Consider the following 22,117-nt stretch of genomic DNA (forward strand, 5'->3'; position numbering starts at 1 on the left):
GAATATATATTTATAAATGTGAAACAAACGGGTCAATAAACACAGCTTACAGAAAATAAATAGCCGAAAACGTCTGAACAGTGCCCCGGTATATATGTACGGTATAACAATTATCAGCTGTATCAATGTCCTACTATATGCTATGTACATCATAACATTCAATAAAAACTAGCAACTTATGTATTTACAGAAAATAATGCAATGTAATGTAATGAACACGGACAGTCCTACACATCAGCACTGTTTGCCTGCGGCACTGTTTGCCACTGTTTGCCTGAGGCTGAAAGGTGTTAACGTGACAACTTTTCTGACGTCAGAGACTGAAAAGGCGTTGCTTCCTGGTTCGACAAAACTCTGCCGTCCACGTCATGGACAGTCCACGTACACAAGTATGCAGCGCACAGTTCCGGTATTCTTACAAAATAAAGGTTCCACTCACCTGTAAATATAAATAACATAATCTAATTCTTGTATTCACTAAATATTATAACATGTTGCCCGTTCTATTTTTTATTTTTTTCATTCTATACATAGGCGCTGCTTCATCATGCTATGTTATATGTTGATTCATCACGATTCAATTCAACGCTATTATAAAAGCTTTTACTTCGAAAGTATTGAAGGAAGTCGAACTTCATTGTTGGTACTTCATAAATTACACGTCTTACAGAAAGAGGTGGACAAAACAAACATAGCAATGTGAAAAGTTCCATATCCGGACAGATGGTTGATTATCTTGACTTTCAGTTCTTCCTCTAATTTACTGGACGCGTTTGCGCTGTGACTTTTGAATTACGAAACACACTCCTGTAAGTATTTTCATATGAATCATATTTATACACCTGTATAATTTATTTTCATTAAACGCAATTAATAAGTAGTGGTGGAACGATATCGATGTCTTAGAAAGATACCCGACAGTACCTGGCAGTACTTCATAATTCTCATTATAAGTTATTTCATTATATTTAATGTAGCAAAAGATTGACGTGATCTGTGATTCTTTTTGAGCGTCATCTTTAAGTAGGGACGTTACTCTACTGTAGTATGAATGTTAGACAGGTAAGTAAGACAACCGTTCTGTTATTAACCAATGTGTCAATAGAGACTCGTAATTTAGAGACTCGTAATTTATTTCCGGACACCAACAGTAATATACGTGTTATAAGCCTATAAGGAAGATAACACACCTAGTGACGTGACTCATTCACATAATACAAGCTTGTAAAGGTTGACCAAACTGAAGCACTCTCCTCCTTATACATCCCATTACATTAAGTACTCGGCTCATTAAATGTATCTATGTATCTACAGTTCTAAAACAGGTAGGAATGGCAGGCAAAGTGCTCGTGACAGGAGGAGGAGGCTACATTGGCAGTCATTGTGTGGTGGAGCTCATTGAAGCTGGCTACTCTCCAGTTGTCATCGACAACTTCAGCAATTCTGTTCGGGGTGAGTTTCAGTGGACTAAAGTATATAATGTGTCTGTATTTCTTGCCTAAACTAAATTTCTATATTAATTCAGACAACTAAACTGTTTATGTTTATGTGTGTGTATGTGTGTTCTTTTTTGGGTACGTTTTATTCATCGCCTCATTGGTGTAATAAAGTGTTATATAAAACGCAGACGTGTGTGTCCTTATGCACTGGCTCACGTGCTACATCCTGTTTGTAGGAGAAGGGGATGTGCCAGAGAGCCTGTGCAGGATCGAGAAGTTTCTGAAAACTTCCATTGAGTTCCATGAACTAGACCTTCTTGACCGAGAAGGATTGGAAGATGTCTTCAAAAAGGTATGGAATTATTATCAACACACCATTGCCCTATATACTCAATAGGTCAGACTTGTATGTAGAAATTGCCTCGAAGACGTTTCTCTTTAGTTGTTTCTGCCACTCTGCCATGAATAGCGTTCTTTTTGCAGATGCAGTTGCCTACCTTGAGAAATGTGTTTGTGTGTTTATGTTCATTTAATTTGTTTCCTCTTTCAGCATTCCTTCATTGCGGTGATGCACTTTGCGGGCCTGAAAGCCGTTGGAGAGTCTGTGCAGAAGCCTCTGCTTTACTACCAGGTCAACCTCACAGCGTCCATGAACCTGCTCCAGGTGAGTGCTGACACTGCGCCCTAACAACGTTAACCCCAGCTCGCTGGCCGCACCTAGATCTGTTGCAAAGCAACAACTATGAAAAACAACCCTGGCATGCCTTTATTAAATAATATTTTTAGACGCTGCCGTAATATTACTGGGCACGCCTTCAATTGTTATAGTTGAGAACTTGCCTTTCCACTACATACTCTGCTTGACATTAAGTTTGTGTGTGTCTTTTTGTGTGTGTGTTTCCCAGGTCATGCAGGCTAACGGAGTGCACAACCTGGTGTTCAGCAGCTCGGCCACGGTGTACGGAGACCCCCAGCGGCTGCCCATCGACGAGCAGCACCCGGTGGGCGGCTGCACCAACCCCTACGGCAAGACCAAGTTCTTCATCGAGGAGATGATCAGCGACCAGTGCAAGGCCAATAAGGTCCGTGCACAAGTATGAGTGGAGAGGGCATGATGTGATACAAGATGTCCTCTGGAGTACTAGTTTAAGATGAATTAATCATTTAATTAATTTAATTATTTTCCGGGTCCCAGAGGCCGCATCACATGTATAGATACACAGATATAGAAATAAATAAAATACATATGTAAACATAGATTTGATTTCAAGCTAATCATTGTAGTTTTATTAAAAACCTTCTTGTGTCTGCACAGGACTGGAATGCAGTTCTGCTGCGGTACTTCAACCCGATCGGAGCTCACATCAGCGGCCTCATCGGAGAGGATCCTCAAGGCATCCCCAACAACTTGCTCCCATACGTTGCACAGGTACAATGTCTGCCGGCCTGGGAGCGACGGGTCACCGGACGTTACATTATCGTTATCTCCAACGCAAACTTTTTTGTTCTTTCTTTTCTGGGAACCACACCCAGGTCGCCATTGGGAGAAGAGAGCACCTCAGTGTGTATGGTGATGACTACGACACACCTGATGGGACAGGTAATAGAGAGGCACCCAGATCAGCAATTAAACCTTATTTGTACTTTTAGATATGTATAAATATATGAATTCATGGATTGTAATTTGTTACTTTTATTAAAGGAGACATATTATGGCGTTTTCACAACAAGTAAACATAGTATTTGAGTTTCAGAAAACATGTTTTTTGAAGCTGTTGAAGCTGTTTTGATGCTGGAAATAGCTTTTAGGAAAAAAAAATCTCACCTACCGCTATTCGCTTCTGTTTCAGTCCCTTCAGAATTTGCTGTTTCTGGTGTCTGTAGCTTTAATGCAAATGAGCTGCTGCAAATTGACCAATGAGCTGTCAGACGGAACCACAGCATGGAGGACAAGGGATTGTTGCCATTTGCGGACTCCTGGAGCTCTATATCTATATAAGATAATATAATAATAATAATAATAATAATAATATTATATATGGGTATTTATATAATATTATATCTAATATCACGGCCAAAAGCTTTGTGCGCCTCGGATGATATTATGAATCATAAAGACTGCGTCTGACGTCTCTGGTACTTCCACAACAAGTAAAGACTCGTAGTGGGGGATATCTCGGCCTTGGTTGAGGAGAATAGGGGGAAAGGAACTTTGGCCTTGACTCTCTGAAGTCCATGAACCACGACATGGAGGAGAAAGCGATTGTACTCCGGGAGCTGAGCTGCCAGACCGCCGCCGAGCTCCCCGCGCCGGAGCTGCCGGAATGCCGCTGAGGCTTCGGCGGCAGTCGGAATCTGCAGAATACCCATTAACCAATAGAATTTGCCTTGGATAAGAGGCAGCAGAGAGAGAGGTCATGTTTCCCGAAGCTCCGCTAGGCATTGGAAAAAAATACTTAATTCATCGTTCAGATCTACTTTATCTTATTTTATTTCATGATCATAATACCTAACAATATATAGTTTGTTTCCGTTGTCCTCCATCGCTCGAATCAACAATACATTTTGGCACTTTTTATGACTCCCGGATCAGACCGCAGAAAAAGCCTTGGACTTTCCTATCGCCAACATGCCTCTGTCCTCGGATATCTCAGGCACGGAGACTGGGAAATGCACAGACTGCACCAAACTGCAACAGACAATGGCTTTATTTGAAACGAGACTAGCAGCATTAGAAAAATGCAAAGGACTCCTCCAGGATACAGTGCCGATGGGTGAGTTTTCTGAGCTCACTCGGATACAGCAAGATGATCAAAGCTACACTGTATCCTTCCCGAAGCTGGACAAGAGAGAGACAGTTCCAGCTGCGTCTCACTGGCACAGAGTCGGCGCTAAGACAAAACAACATACCAAAGTGAATCAACAAGTTCACTCAACGCCAAATGCTAAGCTACCCAAAGCTAAAGTTACATGTATCAGCCGGATTAGCCCGTCACTGAAATTAACCCTGCCACTGAAGAACCGGTTCCTGCCACTTCAAGAGTCCACGAACGCGCCTGCCACCCATGCACCCCTGAGCCCCGAGATGCGTCCGGACGGACAGTGCGGACAGAGACGGAACAAGAACCAGTCGCCATGGAGGCGAGCTGCGCATGCCTCAGCCACCTGTGCACCCCTGACCCCTGAAATGTGTCCGGACAGACGGTACGGACAGAGATGGAACAACCAGTCGCCACGGAGGCGGGCTGCGCATGTGTCTGCCACCGTCCAACAAGGGCCCATCTCAGAGAAAGCAGATGAACCAGACATTCTGATTATAGGAGACTCAACCATCAAGGATATAACCGGCAAGAAGATCAAAACATGCAACTTCCCATATGGAATGGTTAGTGATATCAACCATAAACTAGCCAAAATCACATTGGAAAACCCCAAAATCTCACAGATTATTGTGCATGCAGGATTTAATGATATTCAAAGAGAACAGTCAGAGCTTCTGAAGAGGGATTACACTGATCTATTGGATACACTGGACAAAATACACATTAAGTCATTGATCAGTGGACCCATACCAGCAGTTGACAGGGGAATAAACAGATTCAGTCGTCTACTTGCACTGAATACATGGCTTTCCAGAGTCTGCAATGAAAGAGGAAGGGGCTTTATTGACAATTTGAACTTATTCTGGGGGCGCAAATATCTTTTCAGAGCAGATGGCCTACACCCAAACAGGTTAGGCTCAAAACTGTTGAGGAACAATCTTCTCTTCTCGCTTTCCCACAAATCTCCATGGTCTGACGCACAGGCCACAGTCAGAACACAGGTTGAGAAGAAGCGAGACTACAGCCTCCCCCATACATCTACTCTGCCACTATCTGACACACAGATAGCAGACAGCCCACAGACCTTGAAGAGAGACAACAGCCCGCCCGACGCCATCAACACTGTGCCTTCCCCCATCGCTGATGCTGGCTTGGCGAGGAACGGCCACCCCCCTCCTCTGCATTCCCCCATCGACGATGACTTCCAGCCTCATCTCTCCCATAGCCACAACAACAACTCCAGCCCCAATGTCTCCTCCCTTTGCGATTTTTCCAGCCAAATTTAAGAAACTGGAATATGTTGGCATCAAACTTGCATCTGTGTCAATGATAGCATCGCCACGTCATGGCCACAGGCTGATAACACCCAAGAGGATGGCGCCCCAGCCCCCCCCCCTGTACTGATAGTAGTCCTGATTATTACTGAGACAAAAAAGGGTTCAGCCGTCGACACAGTATAAAGGAAGTTTCACATAATCTGCTGAACCCAAGGTTGCCTACGTCAAAGCAGGGCAACTTTCTGGAAAGCAAAAGGCACCCTGGAGAAAAGCTGCTTCTGTAACAGCACAGAAAAAAGAATGCAGGAAGGTTGAACGCATCTGGCGTAAAACAAAACTTCATATTCACCATGATATCTATAAAGAGAGCCTCCGTGCCTACAATTTAGACTTAAAAAATGCTAGAGAAATAACGTGGCAAGGATGGCATGCTTTAATGTTATAGACTCTCAAAATCTTGTGGAAACTGACACAACTAAAGCCATCCACCTGTTGCCTTGATACTATACCTACCAACCTCTTTAAGAATGTTTTCGACTGCCTAGCAGTAGACATATTGCAGATAGTTAACAACTCTCTCCAGTCAGGCAATTTCCCAAAAGCTTTGAAAACTGCAGTTATTAAACCCCTTTTAAAAAAGCGGAGCCTAGATGCCTCTATTATTAACAACTACAGACCAATATCAAATCTACCCTTCATAAGTAAAATCATTGAGAAAGTTGTCCTCCAGCCACTTAATCACTTCCTGGCATAGCACTGAGACCGCCCTTATTAAAGTTGTAAACGACATCCGTCTTAACACAGACTCTGGCTAAACCTCATTACTAATACTACTTGACCTCAGTGCTGCATTCGACACTGTAGACCATACATTACTTCTGGACAGGTTAGAAAACTGGGTGGGGCTTTCAGGCACCGTCTTAAATTGGTTCAGGTCCTACCTACAAAATAGGAACTACTTTGTTTCCATTGGCGACTTTGTATCAGAATCAACCAACGTGACATGTGGAGTCCCACAAGGTTCGATCTTGGGACCCTCTTTATTCAACATCTACATGCTCCCACTAGGGCAAATCATGCAAAATAACAATATTGACCATCATTGCTATGCTGATGACACGCAAATCTATGTATCGCTATCACCAAATGACTATCGGCCCATAGATCTGCTGTGCCAGTGCATTGAGCAAGTGAAAGAATGGATGTGCCGAAATTTCCTTCAACTAAATGAGGACAAAACAGAGATAATTGTATTTGGTTCTAAAACGGAAAGGCTTAAAGTAACCCAACACCTTCACTCTCTGTCCCTGAAAACCTCAATCAAAGCCAGAAATCTAGGGGTTATCATGGATTCAGATTTACATTTCGACAGTCACATCAAGTTACAAAATCGGCATATTATCACCTTAAAAATGTAGCAAGACTTAGAGGGCTCATGTCCACCGAAGACTTACAAAAACTTGTACATGCCTTTATCACTAGTAAGCTTGATTACTGCAATGGTCTCCTTACAGGTCTCCCAAAACAAACTCTGAGAAAGCTTCAGCTTGTTCAGAATGCTGCTGCTAGAGTTCTAACAAAGACCAAAAAATGTGATCATATTACACCAATTCTGAAATCGTTACATTGGCTTCCTGTAGGTTAGAGAATTGATTTTAAAATCATGTTGCTAACCTATAAATCCCTACATGGTTTAGGCCCAAAATATTTAACTGATATGCTTCCACTACATAAGCCTTCTAGACCACTAAGATCCTCTCTGACCAATCTGTTAATTATCCCCAGAGTAAACACAAAACATGGGAAAGCAGGATTTAGTTACTATGCAACAAATAGCTGGAATAAACTCCCAGAGGATTTAAGACTTGCCCCAACTCTGAGCACCTTTAAAACAAGACTGAAGACTTTTATGTTTGCTATAGCTTTCTGCTAAATCTTAAATACATTGCACTTTCTAAAAAGCTTTTTTAACTTTGCCTTTGTTTTCTATTTTAATACTAAAATGCCTTTTTAACTTTCTATTTTACCCATTTCTTTGCATATGTTTTTCTTTTACTTTATTTCTTTTTATTTATTATTTTATTTTATTGTATGACAATGTTTATATGTGAAGCACTTTGAGTCTGCCTTGTGTATGAAAAGTGCTATATAAATAAAGTTGCCTTGCCTTGCCTTGCCTTGCCTTGCCTTGCCTTGAATGATGGGCCTGATTGACCAATAAATAACACCTTTTGTTTTTGCTAGGTGTGAGAGATTATATCCATGTGGTTGATCTGGCCAAGGGACACATAGCTGCCTTGAAGAAGCTGCAGGACAACTGTGGGTGCAAGGTAAGACCCCCCCCCCCCCCGGGTTTTGACTTTCATTCTATTCTGAATGATTTCTATAGTGCCTATTTCTGTAGATATTAATCTTGTGTGTGTGTGTGTGTGTGTGTGTGTGTGTGTGTGTGTGTGTGTGTGTGTGTGTGTGTGTGTGTGTGTGTGTGTGTGTGTGTGTGTGTGTGTGTGTGTGTGTGTGTGTGTGTGTGTGTGTGTGTGCAGGCGTACAATCTCGGGACCGGCACTGGGTATTCAGTGCTCCAGATGGTTAAGGCAATGGAGAAGGCCTCTGGCAAGAAGGTGAGTCGCAGTGATGACCTGGGCTGGCGAGTTAACATGCAAAGAATGAAAAAAAGATTTTAAATTAAAAGAAATTGGTTTGCACTGCGCAACTAAAGGAAAAACTAAATAAGAACATTTTAGAAAAGCTAAAATAAACCCTGACATAAACTCTGTATGGTAGCATAACGGTACATGAAAAGGAGGAATATGATGATGCCCAGCCTATGTACTGCCTCACTGCAGCCAAATCATGAAAGCACATTTCATGTCTACCAGTTGCCTATGAGGTTAGCCAGGAAGTGGTAGGATAGGTGGCGCCTTGCACCTTCAGAGCACTCTAGCGATTGATGGGTTTAAAAGGCCCCTTGAGTCTGCAAATAATTGAATAAGTAGAGTGGAGTCCTGTAATGATTCCAGTAATGAATCTGACTCAAATCCCATTCCTCATCCTCATCCCTGTCCTCTGTAGATCCCGTGCCAAGTCGCCCCTCGGAGGGACGGGGACGTGGCGTCCTGCTATGCCGACCCCCGCACAGCTGCAGAAGAGCTGGGCTGGAAGGCTGAGTTTGACCTTGAGAGAATGTGTAAGGGCAATGCACACCAGACCATGGTGCTAAACACGGCTGCTTGCATACACACTGTTGCTAGCATTCACACGGCAGTTCACATATGCATACACACTGCTGCTAGCATGCACACCGCTGCTAGCATGCACACCGCTGCTAGCATGCACACCGCTGCTAGCATGCACATCGCTGTTAGCATACACACGGCGGTTCACATACGCATACACACGGCTGCTAGCATGCACACTGTTGCTAGCATTCACACGGCGGTTCACATACGCATACACACTGCTGCTAGCATACACACTGCTGCTAGCATACACACTGCTGCTAGCATGCACACCGCTGCTAGCATGCACACCGCTGCTAGCATACACACCGCTGCTAGCATACACACCGCTGCTAGCATGTACACCGCTGCTAGCATACACATCTCTGCTAGCATACACACCGCTGCTATCATACACACCGCTGCTAGCATACACACCGCTACTAGCATACACACCGCTGCTAGCATACACATGGCGGTTCACATCCGCATACACACTGCTGCTAGCATAAACACAGCTGCTGGCCGCATGCCACCGCAACCTTCTTTCATTGTTCTGGCTGAATTATCTAAATATTTCTTGGGCCTAATATTTGTGCATATAATATTTAGATTCATGTGATCACAAATATTATAAATACTTATTATTTTCTATTTATTCTATTGGTGTAGAATATTAACTCATGTATTTTCTTTTCAACATAGGTGAGGATTTGTGGCGCTGGCAGTCCTCTAACCCAACTGGCTTCTCCAGTTGATGATCTGTTGCAGTGGCCATGCTTTCACTCCAAGATGTAGCATAACTTTGCTTTTCTGCATCTGCCTTTTTTTAAATGTGTTAAATTCATATTCATATATTTATGCATAATTTAATTGAGATTCCAAGGTATTTGCAATCATGCACTCATCTAGAGACTAACAACCGGTACTTTGTTTTGACATTTACATGTAAGGAATGAATGTTTTCTCATATAATATAGGGGGATGATAATGGAAAAAATTAATTAAAGTAAACTTTAAAAAAAAAAAAAGTGCTGCCTATGTTGTCTCCATCCTTTTTTTATATGTGATATTTTGGTTATTTTGTGGTGCCAATGGCATGAACATTTATTTGAACGAAATAAATGAAATCAAACACTGAAGGAATATTTTAGCCTTTGCAACTTTGAGCACATTTAGGACACACTGGGGCTTTAAATGGCTTTTTGGCCCTTGGGCACCCAGTTAAACGCCCACGTCAGCAAAGTCGACCATTCGGTCTGAACGGGTTTCGGTCTTTAGGGCTGAGCAGGAAGTGCTTGAGTGGGAACCCTGTTTGTAAAAAACAGGGGGAGAGGCCAGCAGAAATAAAAGATGGAAATGGTGACAGACATGGGGTCGACTCGACTCTATCGGCCATCGGGTGAACCGGGTCATCATCAGTGAGTATCAAAATAATTTATCACGAGTATTGGCGTTAAAAAAAAAATGGGGGCGAGTTGGGGCGTAAACGGGTCTTGCGGACATCGCATGCCCGAGACGAGTCTCTGGAATCAGCAGCAGGCAAATACGACTTCCCACGCTCATGTGGTCTTGGAATTTTCAATCCACGCAAAGACCATTGTCCTTTAAACCAACAGAAAACGGGTGTTGCAGTATATATAATTGAACGCGTATATATGAGCCTCTGTGTCTGCAACTTCCTTTTCTATTGTGTTGGAGCGGTAGCCTGCAAGTGGGCGTCCCTCAGTGCTGAGTTGAGCTGAGCGCTGCTCTCTCCAGAGCCGAGCTGCTGCTGCCCGCTTTTTGTTGGACTGTTGCTAGATTCACAAACGTACGTCTAAATTGGAAAAAGTCACCCAACATGAATGTATATTTCTATGCATCTGGTTTACAGTTGATGGATAACGGGTGTTGCACAGTAGGTAAGGCTACTCGGGCGATGCGTCGCTTAATTGGAAACGCATGCGATGCCTTTGGCAATGACTCTAGACACACAGGTAGTATTTCCACAACGCATCGGTAAGATACGATTTGTGTTTATTCACGTGGGTTTTAGGTTAAATCTTTAGATATTTCACGTAGTCCAGGTTTCTTACGGGACGACGCCAGGGGTTTTGTCACCCGATGCTTTTTCAGTGTCGGGTGTTACCCATCAGTAGTCTTTGATGGAAGGTTCAGCCAGCCACTCATAGCACAGAGGCAGCTCTAATGGGCGGGTGCTCTGTGGAGTCGACATAAAGCGCCACCCTGAGAAACAAAGACTCAATCTTTGCCAACCTTTTTTATTTATTGTTATTTATTTAATGGGGGTGTCGTATTGACACCTTATAATAAGCTGAGACATTGGGTTGCTCATTGTCAAGGGAAAAAACGGAAAGACAGAATAAGGGTGTGTCTAGATAACTAGATGTTTTGAATACAAACGCAGTCATGCCCCGTCTCCTTTTGATTTAGCTTCATTTTATTTATTTGAAGCTAAATCAATCTAATTATTGGTTCCAACACCATAGTACAAATACAAATATCCCCTCCCTGACAACAGATCGACACACCAATATAACAACACCAAAATATGGGTCTTTAGGGTTCTGTATCCGTAACTAAGAATCACTACTCCAGTCCGTCCACAAAGCTAACCCCTGCTGATGTGGTGGCAGGCAGGCCCAGCGATGGTTCAACGCGGCGGACATCACGGTGGCCCACCAGAGACACCTGCTGAAGCAGCTGGACCAGCAGCGCTGCCAGGAGCTGTTCTGCGACTGCAGCGTGCTGGTGGAGGGGCAGCTGTTCCGCGCCCACCGCAACGTCCTCTTCGCCAGCAGCGGCTACTTCCGCATGCTGCTCTCCCCCCAGGGCTCGGACACGGCCTCGGCCACCTTCGACACCTTCAGCCCCGACACCTTCGCCCTCATCCTGGACTTCATCTACTCGGGTCAGCTGGACCTGTCCAGCCACAACGTGATCGAGGTGATGTCGGCCGCCAGCTACCTGCAGATGACCAGCGTCATCAACCACTGCAAGACCTTCATCAAGTCCTCCCTGGAGATCAGCGTGAAGGAGGAAGAGGAGGAGCTGGTGGTGGAGAGGGGTGGGGGTGGGGGCGGGGGCGGCATCCACCTGATGGAGGCGCAGGGCCCCTTCTCCTGCGGCGACGACGACGACGACGACGACGACGAGAACCTCTCGGACCAGGAGGTCGATCGTCCTCATCATCCGCCCCCTCATCTCCGTCTCCACCCGCAGGGCGCTCAGACCCCCGCGGGCTCCGTGAGCCCCCCGCCGGCCCTGTGGACCCACGACGGGGCCCACCTCACCAAGCAGGTGTTCTTGCTGAAGGACCCGGATCAGACGGCGCCGTCGCTGGCCGCCAGGGCCGACAGCGGCGGCGACGGGGGCGGCTTGAGCCCGGCTCACGAGGGGCTGGAGGAGGCCAACACGGGGGCGGAGGACCCCCTGGACCCCCTGTTCACCGTGTCGGGCCCGGAGCAGCGGCGCAGGAAGAGGGGGTCCCGGAGGACGGGCCCCTACTGCACGCGCTCGTCCACCAACAACGACCCCCCCGAGGTGCAGGAGGCCCGCTCGCAGAAGGCGGAGAAGGCGGAGGAGCTGTACGCCACCCTGCCCACCATCGTGGGCGTCATCGGACAGTTCCATAACGGTGATATTTCCGGTTTGTTTTTAAACTCTGCCCTTTATGGATGACAGCTTTAACAATCTCAAAGGGCCTCACAGGGCCGCGTGTTTAGATGAGGATACACTACTATCAGTTACTGGTTCCACATTGATATGTATTAATGGCACACAAGAGAGCTGCGAATGGACAGCATAATCATAAACGTACTAATTATGCAAAACATTTAAACTTTTTACCCATAATCCCCCTCCCCCCACCATCCAACCCGATAAAAATAAAATCCCATTAATTTTTTTCAACTTCCCGTCTCGCTCTCCCCTCAGACTCCAACCCCACCATGCGCTACAAGTGTCCCTTCTGCACGCACACGGTCAAGAGGAAGGCGGACCTGAAGCGCCACCTGCGCTGCCACACGGGCGAGCGGCCGTACCCCTGCCAGGCCTGCAACAAGCGCTTCACCCGGCTGGAACACCTGCGCAGCCACTTTGAAACGGTACGGGAGGCGTTCCACAGCCTCCGACTTGAAGTGTTTGCAATGAGTGCCTGTGCTGAGGAAATACCTTTTCAGAAGGGAGTTAAACACGCACATTGACGATCATCCTGCTTCTTTATTGGTGAAAGTAACACAGGTCCGAGCAATATAGTGAGCAGGCTCTCCTCTCCCGTATGAGAGTCCTATAACACTTTTATCAACCTAATTATTTTCAGTAATATGAAATATAAAATCATTGTGCTGAAAAAACAGTACAATGCCCAGTGATTAGCTCTACTATTTAAAGGGATAAAAAAAACGGTATGAATGCTGGTTTTACTAGCTTGTGTTTAATCTCAATAGTTTCCTGTCTGATTAGCTATTCTGAAGGAGGTCCGCCCCTCCTCTAGTTTAAAGTTTGACAACGATGAAGAAGACCTATTAACGATTCAGACATTTCTTTGGGATTATGACCCCCTCCCTATCATTCCTCTTGGACCGTTCCAGATCCATCAGGCGCGGAAGCTGGTGTGCAAGAAGTGCAAGTGTCCGCTGACGGAGGAGGCCAGCCACGTGGTGTGCGAGGGCACGCGGCGCTACCGCATTTGCGCCACGTGCATCCAGGAGGAAGTGGGCTTCGAAAGCCTTCCCATGGAGGACAGCCTGGAGGGCCTTGACCAGGAGCCGGCCCTGCTCCTGGGGGTGGACGGCGAGGAGGAGGGGGAGACCCAGAGGTCCTGGCTGACCAGCATGGAGCAGGAGGAGGATGAAGACGAGGACAATCTGGCGGAAGACTCGGGGACCGATCTCATCATCCACGAGGTGGACGACAGCGACGAGGAAGTGCAGTGAACAGAGGCCTGTGTGGTGTGTGTGTGTGTGTGTGTGTGTGTGTGTGTGTGTGTGTGTGTGTGTGTGTGTGTGTGTGTGTGTGTGTGTGTGTGTGTGTGTGTGTGTGTGTGTGTGTGTGTGTGTGTGTGTGTCAGTGCACACACTGAGGACTGATGTTCATGACTGAGGTTTATATGCTGTATCATCTGGTGAACGATGAAAATGCAAATGTTAACGTAAACTGGTTAGAGCCAAGGGGGGAAATATTATTTCAGGATTAATATTTTTAATCCAGTGGAGATTTTGTGATTACTTATACATTTAAAGTATTCAAAGCATGCACTAGGTACAGTTTTCTTTTCTTAATACAATTATGTTATTGAATCATGCATGCAATGGCCTTCCCAATAATGAAACTGTTTAGAAGAAATCCAGGTTTGACAAAATATCGAGCGCACTAACGAGAATGTGCCAAAATCAATGAGTTTATTTAATATACACATTTCTAGTTCATGTTCCTCTGTGAGACTTTGATATCACAGTTTGAGTTATTGTATACATACTTGAAAGTATTTATTAAAATATTTTTTTTTATTACGTTTTTCACAAATTAAAGATATTTTCATATTATTCCTCGTGCTGTTTTGTGTGTCCTATACGTAGGTGTTATGAGTAGCTACATTATATCTACTGGCCAGCAGATGGCAATAAAGCACCGCATTAATTAAAGCTCCCTAGCGATAAAGGAAACCTGACAGGCTAGAGCAACATGGCGGCGCTCATCAGAACCATCAACAGAAGCATTTTCATCTCCAGGATGGGTCATCCATGTTTAGCCCTCGGCGGCTCCGCAACTGTGGCAAAATCAGTAAGTGTCACCGAATCGAGTGGATGCCAATACATAAGATTATGCCTGATGCCAGCTTTGTTTAAGATCATTGCTACGAAGATTTGTTGGCGGTAGCTACTAGCTTCCTCACTTCATCTGACCATGCCAACATTTCTGCACTTTGTCCTCTGATAATTAAATATTTTGGTTATATTCCACGTAGGTTGGTGGAAGTTCAAGTAAACGTCTTCCTGATAGAGTGAAGATAGTGGAGGTCGGACCCCGAGATGGGCTTCAAATGAGAAGGTAACATTCATTAAGGACCCATGGTTAACGTAGCCCAATATAAAACAAAACATCAGTGTATTCACAGGGGCGCATGAACGAGTTATAAGTAAACTGCTGTTGATATTTTTTCCCGATTTGCTATCTCCATCTCTAGACAATTGTACCTGCAGAAACAAAGATTCGATTAATTGACATGTTGTCCGATTCCGGCTTGTCAGTCATTGAAGCCACCAGCTTTGTGTCCCCCAAATGGGTTCCACAGGTAATCTTCTTGGCATATTTATTCTGTAAAGTCAATGCCAATGATTATAATTACGTCACCAAACGCGTGCTACATCAGGTGGATGCATGTGTGTGGTTGAACCCATGATGTTCATTAACATCTATGCTTTAAATGACAGATGGCTGACCAGATGGAGGTCATGAAGGGGATCCGTAGGAAGCATGGTGTCTCCTACCCGGTCCTCACCCCTAACCTCAAGGGCTTCCAGGCCGCTGTAAGTAGTCCTCTACCACACCAGTCGCCTTCCACCTCAATACAACCTCCTGGAAAGCACCTAGTCCACTGTCACATGTAGTCCTCTCCCTAACTGTTTGTTAAGCAAGCAGCCGCATCAACAGCTCCTATAGGGGTGATTATGGTACCACGTCGACGCAACGCAAGGGGTTTACGGACCCGTTACGTCGTTGCGTACATCCTTGTGTTTAACTGAGGAGGAACAACAATGTATCCTGAGACCTTAGCCTCCTGGGTGCCTTGCTATGACACATGCCGATCAATATATTTGGTGGCAGCACTTTGATAAAGTTAAGATCAGGGAAAATTCAAAGTCATATTATGGCAATACATTTACATTTAGGGCATTTAGCAGACGCTTGTATCCAAAGCGACTTACAATAAGTACATTTGTCATAAGACGTGAAACAATATATCGCTGTCAGTACAGTAAAGATGTTCATAGAACCAAGTTCAAGTACTAACAATCGCTGGGCTAACCAATACCCTGTGTACAGCAATGCTAGCAGCTACTGCAGATGTTACACAATTAAGTACTATGAATAAGTGCAATGTAGATTAAGTGCGTACAATAAATGCGTACATTAAGTGCCAGGACGTACAACATACAATGGTGGCCGGAACGGGCTTGGTAGCTATGCAGAGTCGAGGTGAACTCTGAACAGTTGAGTTTTGAGTCTTTTGCGCAATAGTTGGAATAGTTTGAATAATGAAAGATCTAAAGCTCTAAGGGGGAATACCAAACCAACAGTATGTGATGCATTTGGTAATTTCCTCTCTGGTAGGTCGAGGCTGGAGCCTCGGAGGTCGCCATTTTCGGAGCAGCCTCTGAGCTCTTCAGCAAGAAGAACATCAACTGCTCTGTGGAGGAGAGTCTGCAGCGCTTCGAGCAGGTCATGGTGGCAGCTAAAGCGGCCGGTGTTCCCGTCAGAGGGTAGGAGAACATGCGTGGAAAAGCACATTATTGCAGTTGGCCACGGACTCAAACACTCGGGGCTCAATCAGATTTTCCTTCTAAAATGTAACTCACTCACTGAAAACCCTTTCCCTCAAACAGCTATGTGTCCTGTGTGCTTGGATGCCCGTACGAAGGCAAGGTGGCACCTGCTAAAGTCGCACAGGTAAGTACTTTGACTAGGGCTGAGGTGGGACCCATGCTGTTCTGTGCTTGAGGACTTTTCGGGAACCTTGTATGCGATTGCTTATCTGTCTCTCTTGAAAGGATGCGTATGTTTTGATTTTGTACATTCATTTGTCATACTTGAGAAGTTAAATTCACAATGGTACATAGCTATTTGCTCTTTATTTTCCTATATCCCATATCCTATATAAGATGTTGGGTAGCATGTTATCTGGTGAAAGCCTTTTTTCTCCAGAAAATCCATCCCATAGTCTTGGTTGTTTCAGAATATCAGGCTTACATCACTTTCCTGTCGTCCTCGTAGGTAGCAAAGCGTCTGTACTCCATGGGCTGCTACGAGATCTCCCTGGGCGACACCATAGGGGTGGGCACCCCGGGGGGCATGAGTGAGATGCTGGAGGCGGTGAGCAAGGTGGTGCCGGTGGGGGCGCTGGCCGTGCACTGCCACGACACCTACGGCCAGGCCCTGGCCAACATCCTGGTGGCCCTGCAGGTCAGGGCTCGCGCTTCTCTTGGCACACATGTGTTTGGTTGCTTGGTTATTAAAGGAGGAAGTGACCCACTTTCTGTCATGTTATGTAATTCTATTGTGGTTGTAAGATTCAAGATTCAAGATTCAAGATGCTTTATTTATCCCGAGTGAAATTACTGTGCAACAGTTACAATACAAAGGTGGACCTTGCTTTTTTATAAATTAAAAGCAAGGGATTTCCTTTTAGAATGTGCTTTGACCTTGATTGACTTTCAAAAGTAATGTTAATGTAGTACATTTATTTACATTTTTAATCATGCAAGTGCAGCTTTCAGTCGTGTGTATTCTTGAGACAGCTGGCCGGAGGGAAGCGTATGACAGTGTTCTTATACCAGTGCCGTGTTCTAACTTGCATTATGTGGTTGTTGTTGTTCTGTCAGATGGGCGTCAGCGTGGTGGACTCCTCGGTGGGCGGGCTGGGCGGCTGCCCCTACGCCCAGGGGGCTTCTGGAACGTGGCGACGGAGGATGTTGTGTACATGCTGCACGGCCTCGGCATCCAGACGGTAAGAATCCATCCCTGGATTTTATGTTTTTGCCCATGCCACCCCGCCCCCAAACTCTTCCTCTTCTATTGTACAGCCCACACCAGTCACTTCCTAGCTCTTCCCATGGGGAAAAGGCCCTATCTGCGTTTATCAGATCTAAACAGGAAATGTATTAACGTTTTTACGTTTTCCGTCTTTGATGCATTATCTTTTCAAACAGTCAAACCTTGAACCCCGCACCCTTAACTCTTGAAAGGTCTTGACGTCAGCACGCCCACCTTTTTATTGACGCCAGTTGCTTGCTTTGCTCCGCTCCCCGCGGTCTTTATTCTCCATGTCAGGGCGTGGACCTCCCCAAGTTGATGGATGCCGGAGCTTTCATCTGCCACTCCCTCAACCGAAGGACTAGCTCCAAAGTGTCCCAGGCCACCCACTGCAAGCTGTGAGCTGGGTCCCTCTCCCGCGGCCCACGTCTAGTGCAATACATCGTTTTCAAAGAAAGGTGCAAAGGTTGGGTTCGCTCGGGCTGGGAAGGTCAGGGTTTTGTACACGTGGCTGGCAACACCAAAACACAACAGCTGGTAACACGTTTGGTGGATTCCGTCGGATTCAAATGTGAGAAACGCATGATTCCTACTAGCGACACAATCTGTGTCGCCTCTTGCTTATACACATGCAAGTGAAGTACAGGCCTGGGCTTTCTATGAACTGCATTTCTATGAGGTTGATTTCTCAACATTGGTTCTCTATGGTGCCTTATATGCATAGTCTGTTGAATACACCCAAATGCCTGTCACATGCTGTTATGACAGATTTTCTTTCCTCTTTGTCGTAAAACTCAACCTTGGAGACAGCCGTTCTTTCATATTTGTTAATCTTCCGACATTTTAAGGACTTGAGAAACCCAGTAATGAGGATGTATGTTGGGTGTGATTACAAAGGGCACAAATTTCTCTATTTATTAGATTTCTATGAGCATCAGGGAATAATGGCTTAATGGTGGTCATGAGCTCTTTTCCAGTGGAAGAGGGGGGATTATCAGGTCCCATGATGCAACAGTGGTTCACATTAATTTAGCTTTTCCAATGTTTTTTTAAAAGTGTGTGTGTGTGTCATTGTGTGTGTGGGTCATTGTGTGTGTGTGAGGTTCTTAAGAATAAAAAAAAAAACTGCTGTTTATCATGTTAATGTCACAGTCTTGTCTTTTTTGACCATGATAATTAAAGGAGCATTTACCACCTTGTGTGTGACCGGTCTGAAGGAACAAGGATCACCTGTTGCCTATTTTAGTATTTGTTCTGATACATGAAACAACCATTTGAAAGGAACAAAAGAGAGTTCTTCAGCACACCCTTAACACCTGACAAACTAGCTCGACAGGTACGCTAGGATTCCTGGTACGATGCCCTCATTGTGTGCTTTGAGGTGAACCTTGAATGTTTATCAGCTTCACATACTAGAGATACTATGCAGCTGCAAACAACTCGAAAGACAACAGCTGAAAGACAATCCTAAATCAACATAGATTGTATTGTATGAGAGATGCTGTCACACAAAATAGTAATACTGACTCAAAATACTGTAATCATAACCACACAAGTACACAGAGACAAGAATATTAAAAATTGTATTTAAATATATGTTAGAGTTGGTAGGTATATTGTATTGCAGCGTTTGGTCACAGAAGAGCCACACTGGATTTCAGATCACTATCACTTTAAGCTAAGGCTTTGACAATATAATGTATTCACTGAGAAACAAAGAGCTAACAACATGGTTTGGCTCAACACTTTATTTATTAAATATCCAAGTGCAAAAAACAATTTCCAGCTAACTCCATTGTCAACAATTATCCAGGATTTGTGGACCCCGTTCTTTCTCGCAATGAAGCTTTTGCTCCTTGGCTGTAGATGTGGAAGGGTTAAACAACTGCATTCCTATCGCCCTGTGCAGAATCAACAGTGGTCTGGGATCTAAATACAGGCGCTCTTATGTACATGCGGCCAAACAACACAACCCTGATGGAGGCAAACATTGTTAGAAGTGCACAAAACATCTGGGTCCACTGCTTTAGTATGAGGAGTATTTACATATTTGATACACCATACTGAGTGCAATTTGACTTCTTCTGAATGAACAGAAGAATTAGCATTTTGGGTTGGTGGTAAACAAGTAAAGAATGACACATGTTTAACATGATTCCTTTTTACTGTCATTTTTCATAATGACAGGTTCCCTGAAATGCAATTTCCCTATAATACACATTGCGAGAAAGAGTGTCAATGACAAAGAGTTGTTGGATGCCTGAATACCGGAGTCAGGTGTGTCCTTTGTCCCAACCTGCATTTCTAGAATAGAGGAGCTAACTTCCTTCTGAGTCGTCCTCCTGAGTCGGCAGAAACTGCCCTACAACAATAATCCAAACCGAAACAGTTTGATACAACAAACGCTGCATCGATTTGGTCCCAGTTGATCCCCATCCATCACAAGCGGCCTTGTGCCGTTCAAATCATGGCCATTGCGTCAGCCCAGATCCACGACACAGCTCTGCATCCAAGGTTAAACAAAGTTGCATAGAACTGAGCTTCAGTCAATCTCTACCCCTGGACACGGCGTCTCTTCTCATCCCTGTGTCCCTATAGTCTCCTTGGGTTGTCCAACATGGATCAGAAGACAGGTTGGGGGCAGAAGCCCTCATCTCCGCCCTCATCTCCGCCCTCAGCGAGTGCATGGCGGGCTGGTACGGAGGCTTGCAGCTGGTCCTGAAGGACGGAGGCAAGTCCCTGGTCACGTCTCGCTTGGACCATCATCTCCATGGGGTAGCTGTTGGGGGCGTGGTTGTCCGTCGTAGCCGTCGTGCGTCTCCTGCGCATGCCTCGGGTTCGCTGCTTGAGCTTGTTGGCGCAGCGCGCCACGCGCTTGGAGATGAGGTAAATGATCTCGCAGATGTTGAGCACGATGCACAGGGCCGAGGCGCCCCCATGAAGTAGGTGAACACCTTCTTCTCCGTGGGATGGCCGATGTAGCAGTCCACCTTGTTCGGGCAGGGGGCCACCTCGCACTTGACCAGGCGCTGGCAGGTAGAAGCCTGTCGAGATGTAGTGCAGGATGTCGAGGAAGGCCTACCTCGAATGGCCGTCTTGACGAAGAGGCTGATCACGTAGGTCCACCACACAAGCCGCCGTGCTTCTTGCCCGTGTTGTTGTACAGCTTTTTCTCCTCGCCGAACTTGATGCGGTACTTGCGCTCGCGCTCGTCGCGGTACGCCACATGCATGACCACCATGAAGGAGGGGCAGGTGACGAAGATGAGCTGCAGGGCCCACAGGCGGATGTGGGAGATGGGGAAGTAGTAGTCGTAGCACACGTTGGCGCAGCCGGGCTGCTTGGTGTTGCAGTCAAAGTCCTTCTGCTCGTCGCCCCACACCCGCTCGGCCGCCACCACGTACACCATGACGCGGAACACGAACACGATGGACAGCCATATCCGCCCGAACGCCGTGGAGTACTTGTTCACACCGCTCAGCAGGGATTGGAAGGTCTTCCAGTCCATGACGTCGGCTGGGTTTCACGCCGGCTCTCTACAGAACCTCCGCTCTTTCGTTTTTGACTGACTTGAAGACCTGAATCCAGAGGAAAACACGAGGGGTCAAGGTTGATGACGGATGAAGGGTTAATATATATATATATCTGGTAGACACTTTTATTCAAAGTGTGTTGCAATATCCCAAGAACGCACATTCTTATCCCAAGTGGGAATCAAACCCCTAACCCTGGCAGTGTAGCTGCTCAACCAGTTGTGGTCGACATGGCAATCGATAGCATGTCGTCTTGAATGTGTATCTAACAGTTGTAGTGTGGTATAGTGTCATCTATTGACTGTATGTCCTCATGGTGACCATTACATTGTAACGCCAAATAGCTACTTGTGCCAAGAAATCTAAAACCCATGAGAAAAACAAATCGTCTTTAACTAATACAATTTCACAACATCTCTCTCTCTCTCTCTCTCTCTCTCTCTCTCTCTCCTCTCTCCTTCTCTCTCTCTTCATCCTCTCTCTCTTTCTCTCTCTATCTCTCTCTCGTCTCTCTCTCTTCATAGGCCTATGTATAGTTATTTTTGAATAAAACCTTGCTAGGCCTACAAGCTACCATTAATAACAGTGGTTATAATTATCACAATTATGATGACCACGACCAAAACCGAACATTCCTTCACGCACATTTAATCTAATTTGGTAGGGCTGCCTAGTCGTTAAAGAGGTAATTTGATCATTACATTTATGTAAAAAACAGTTACCTATCAGTGTATTCATTTACAGCGTATTATAACCCTTTTATGGGGGAGAAATGCCACATTACTTTCTCAAATTACATCGCGGCAAACTGCTGGAGTAAACGAAAGATACAAAAGAGGCAAACAGCCACTTACCAAAAGTTTTCTCAATTCATCATGTCCAAGGCCGAGTGGACGTACAGTCTAATGTTTATATGGCAAGTATAACTGTTAGTTTTTTCTCTATTTAGAAAAATTGTATTAATACTGAGATGTTTTTACTCCACATAGGAAAACCAGCCGTCTTGAATGCGCAGCGGAGCTCGCCTGTGGGTGGGGTTAGAGGAAAGTTAAGGTGTGAACAAGATCTCTC

General features: G+C 45.3%; 3 protein-coding genes and 1 pseudogene across 3 annotated transcripts; 3 read left to right on the top strand and 1 right to left on the bottom strand.

Annotated features, from left to right (window-relative positions):
* The first annotated feature begins 626 nt into the window (after positions 1 to 626).
* Positions 627 to 9,752, top strand: LOC130382780 (UDP-glucose 4-epimerase-like). Its single transcript, XM_056590674.1, has 11 exons — positions 627 to 809; positions 1,315 to 1,452; positions 1,676 to 1,791; positions 1,990 to 2,103; positions 2,345 to 2,521; positions 2,755 to 2,868; positions 2,973 to 3,039; positions 7,783 to 7,868; positions 8,082 to 8,159; positions 8,611 to 8,725; positions 9,462 to 9,752. The coding sequence occupies exons 2-11, from the start codon at positions 1,332 to 1,334 to the stop codon at positions 9,512 to 9,514; spliced, it is 1,041 nt and encodes a 346-aa protein (XP_056446649.1). The 5' UTR covers positions 627 to 809; positions 1,315 to 1,331; the 3' UTR covers positions 9,515 to 9,752.
* An 89-nt stretch (positions 9,753 to 9,841) lies between these two features.
* Positions 9,842 to 13,697, top strand: LOC130382779 (zinc finger and BTB domain-containing protein 8A-like). Its single transcript, XM_056590673.1, has 4 exons — positions 9,842 to 10,177; positions 11,396 to 12,396; positions 12,696 to 12,865; positions 13,352 to 13,697. Exons 1-4 carry the CDS (start codon positions 10,110 to 10,112, stop codon positions 13,694 to 13,696), a joined length of 1,584 nt encoding a protein of 527 aa, XP_056446648.1. The 5' UTR covers positions 9,842 to 10,109; the 3' UTR covers position 13,697.
* A 1,156-nt stretch (positions 13,698 to 14,853) lies between these two features.
* LOC130382506 (hydroxymethylglutaryl-CoA lyase, mitochondrial-like) lies at positions 14,854 to 18,791 on the top strand. Its single transcript, XM_056590302.1, is given in 8 exon segments — positions 14,854 to 15,054; positions 15,194 to 15,289; positions 16,095 to 16,243; positions 16,367 to 16,430; positions 16,755 to 16,943; positions 17,363 to 17,429; positions 17,432 to 17,487; positions 17,811 to 18,791. Coding segments are annotated over 8 exon segments (795 nt in total). The 5' UTR covers positions 14,854 to 14,985; the 3' UTR covers positions 17,916 to 18,791.
* A 1,344-nt stretch (positions 18,792 to 20,135) lies between these two features.
* Positions 20,136 to 22,076, bottom strand: LOC130382105 (gap junction beta-3 protein-like; annotated as a pseudogene).
* Between the last annotated feature and the right edge of the window lie 41 nt (positions 22,077 to 22,117).

Source organism: Gadus chalcogrammus, chromosome 5, assembly GCF_026213295.1.
Source record: "Gadus chalcogrammus isolate NIFS_2021 chromosome 5, NIFS_Gcha_1.0, whole genome shotgun sequence".
Classification (NCBI taxonomy): Eukaryota; Metazoa; Chordata; class Actinopteri; order Gadiformes; family Gadidae; genus Gadus; species Gadus chalcogrammus.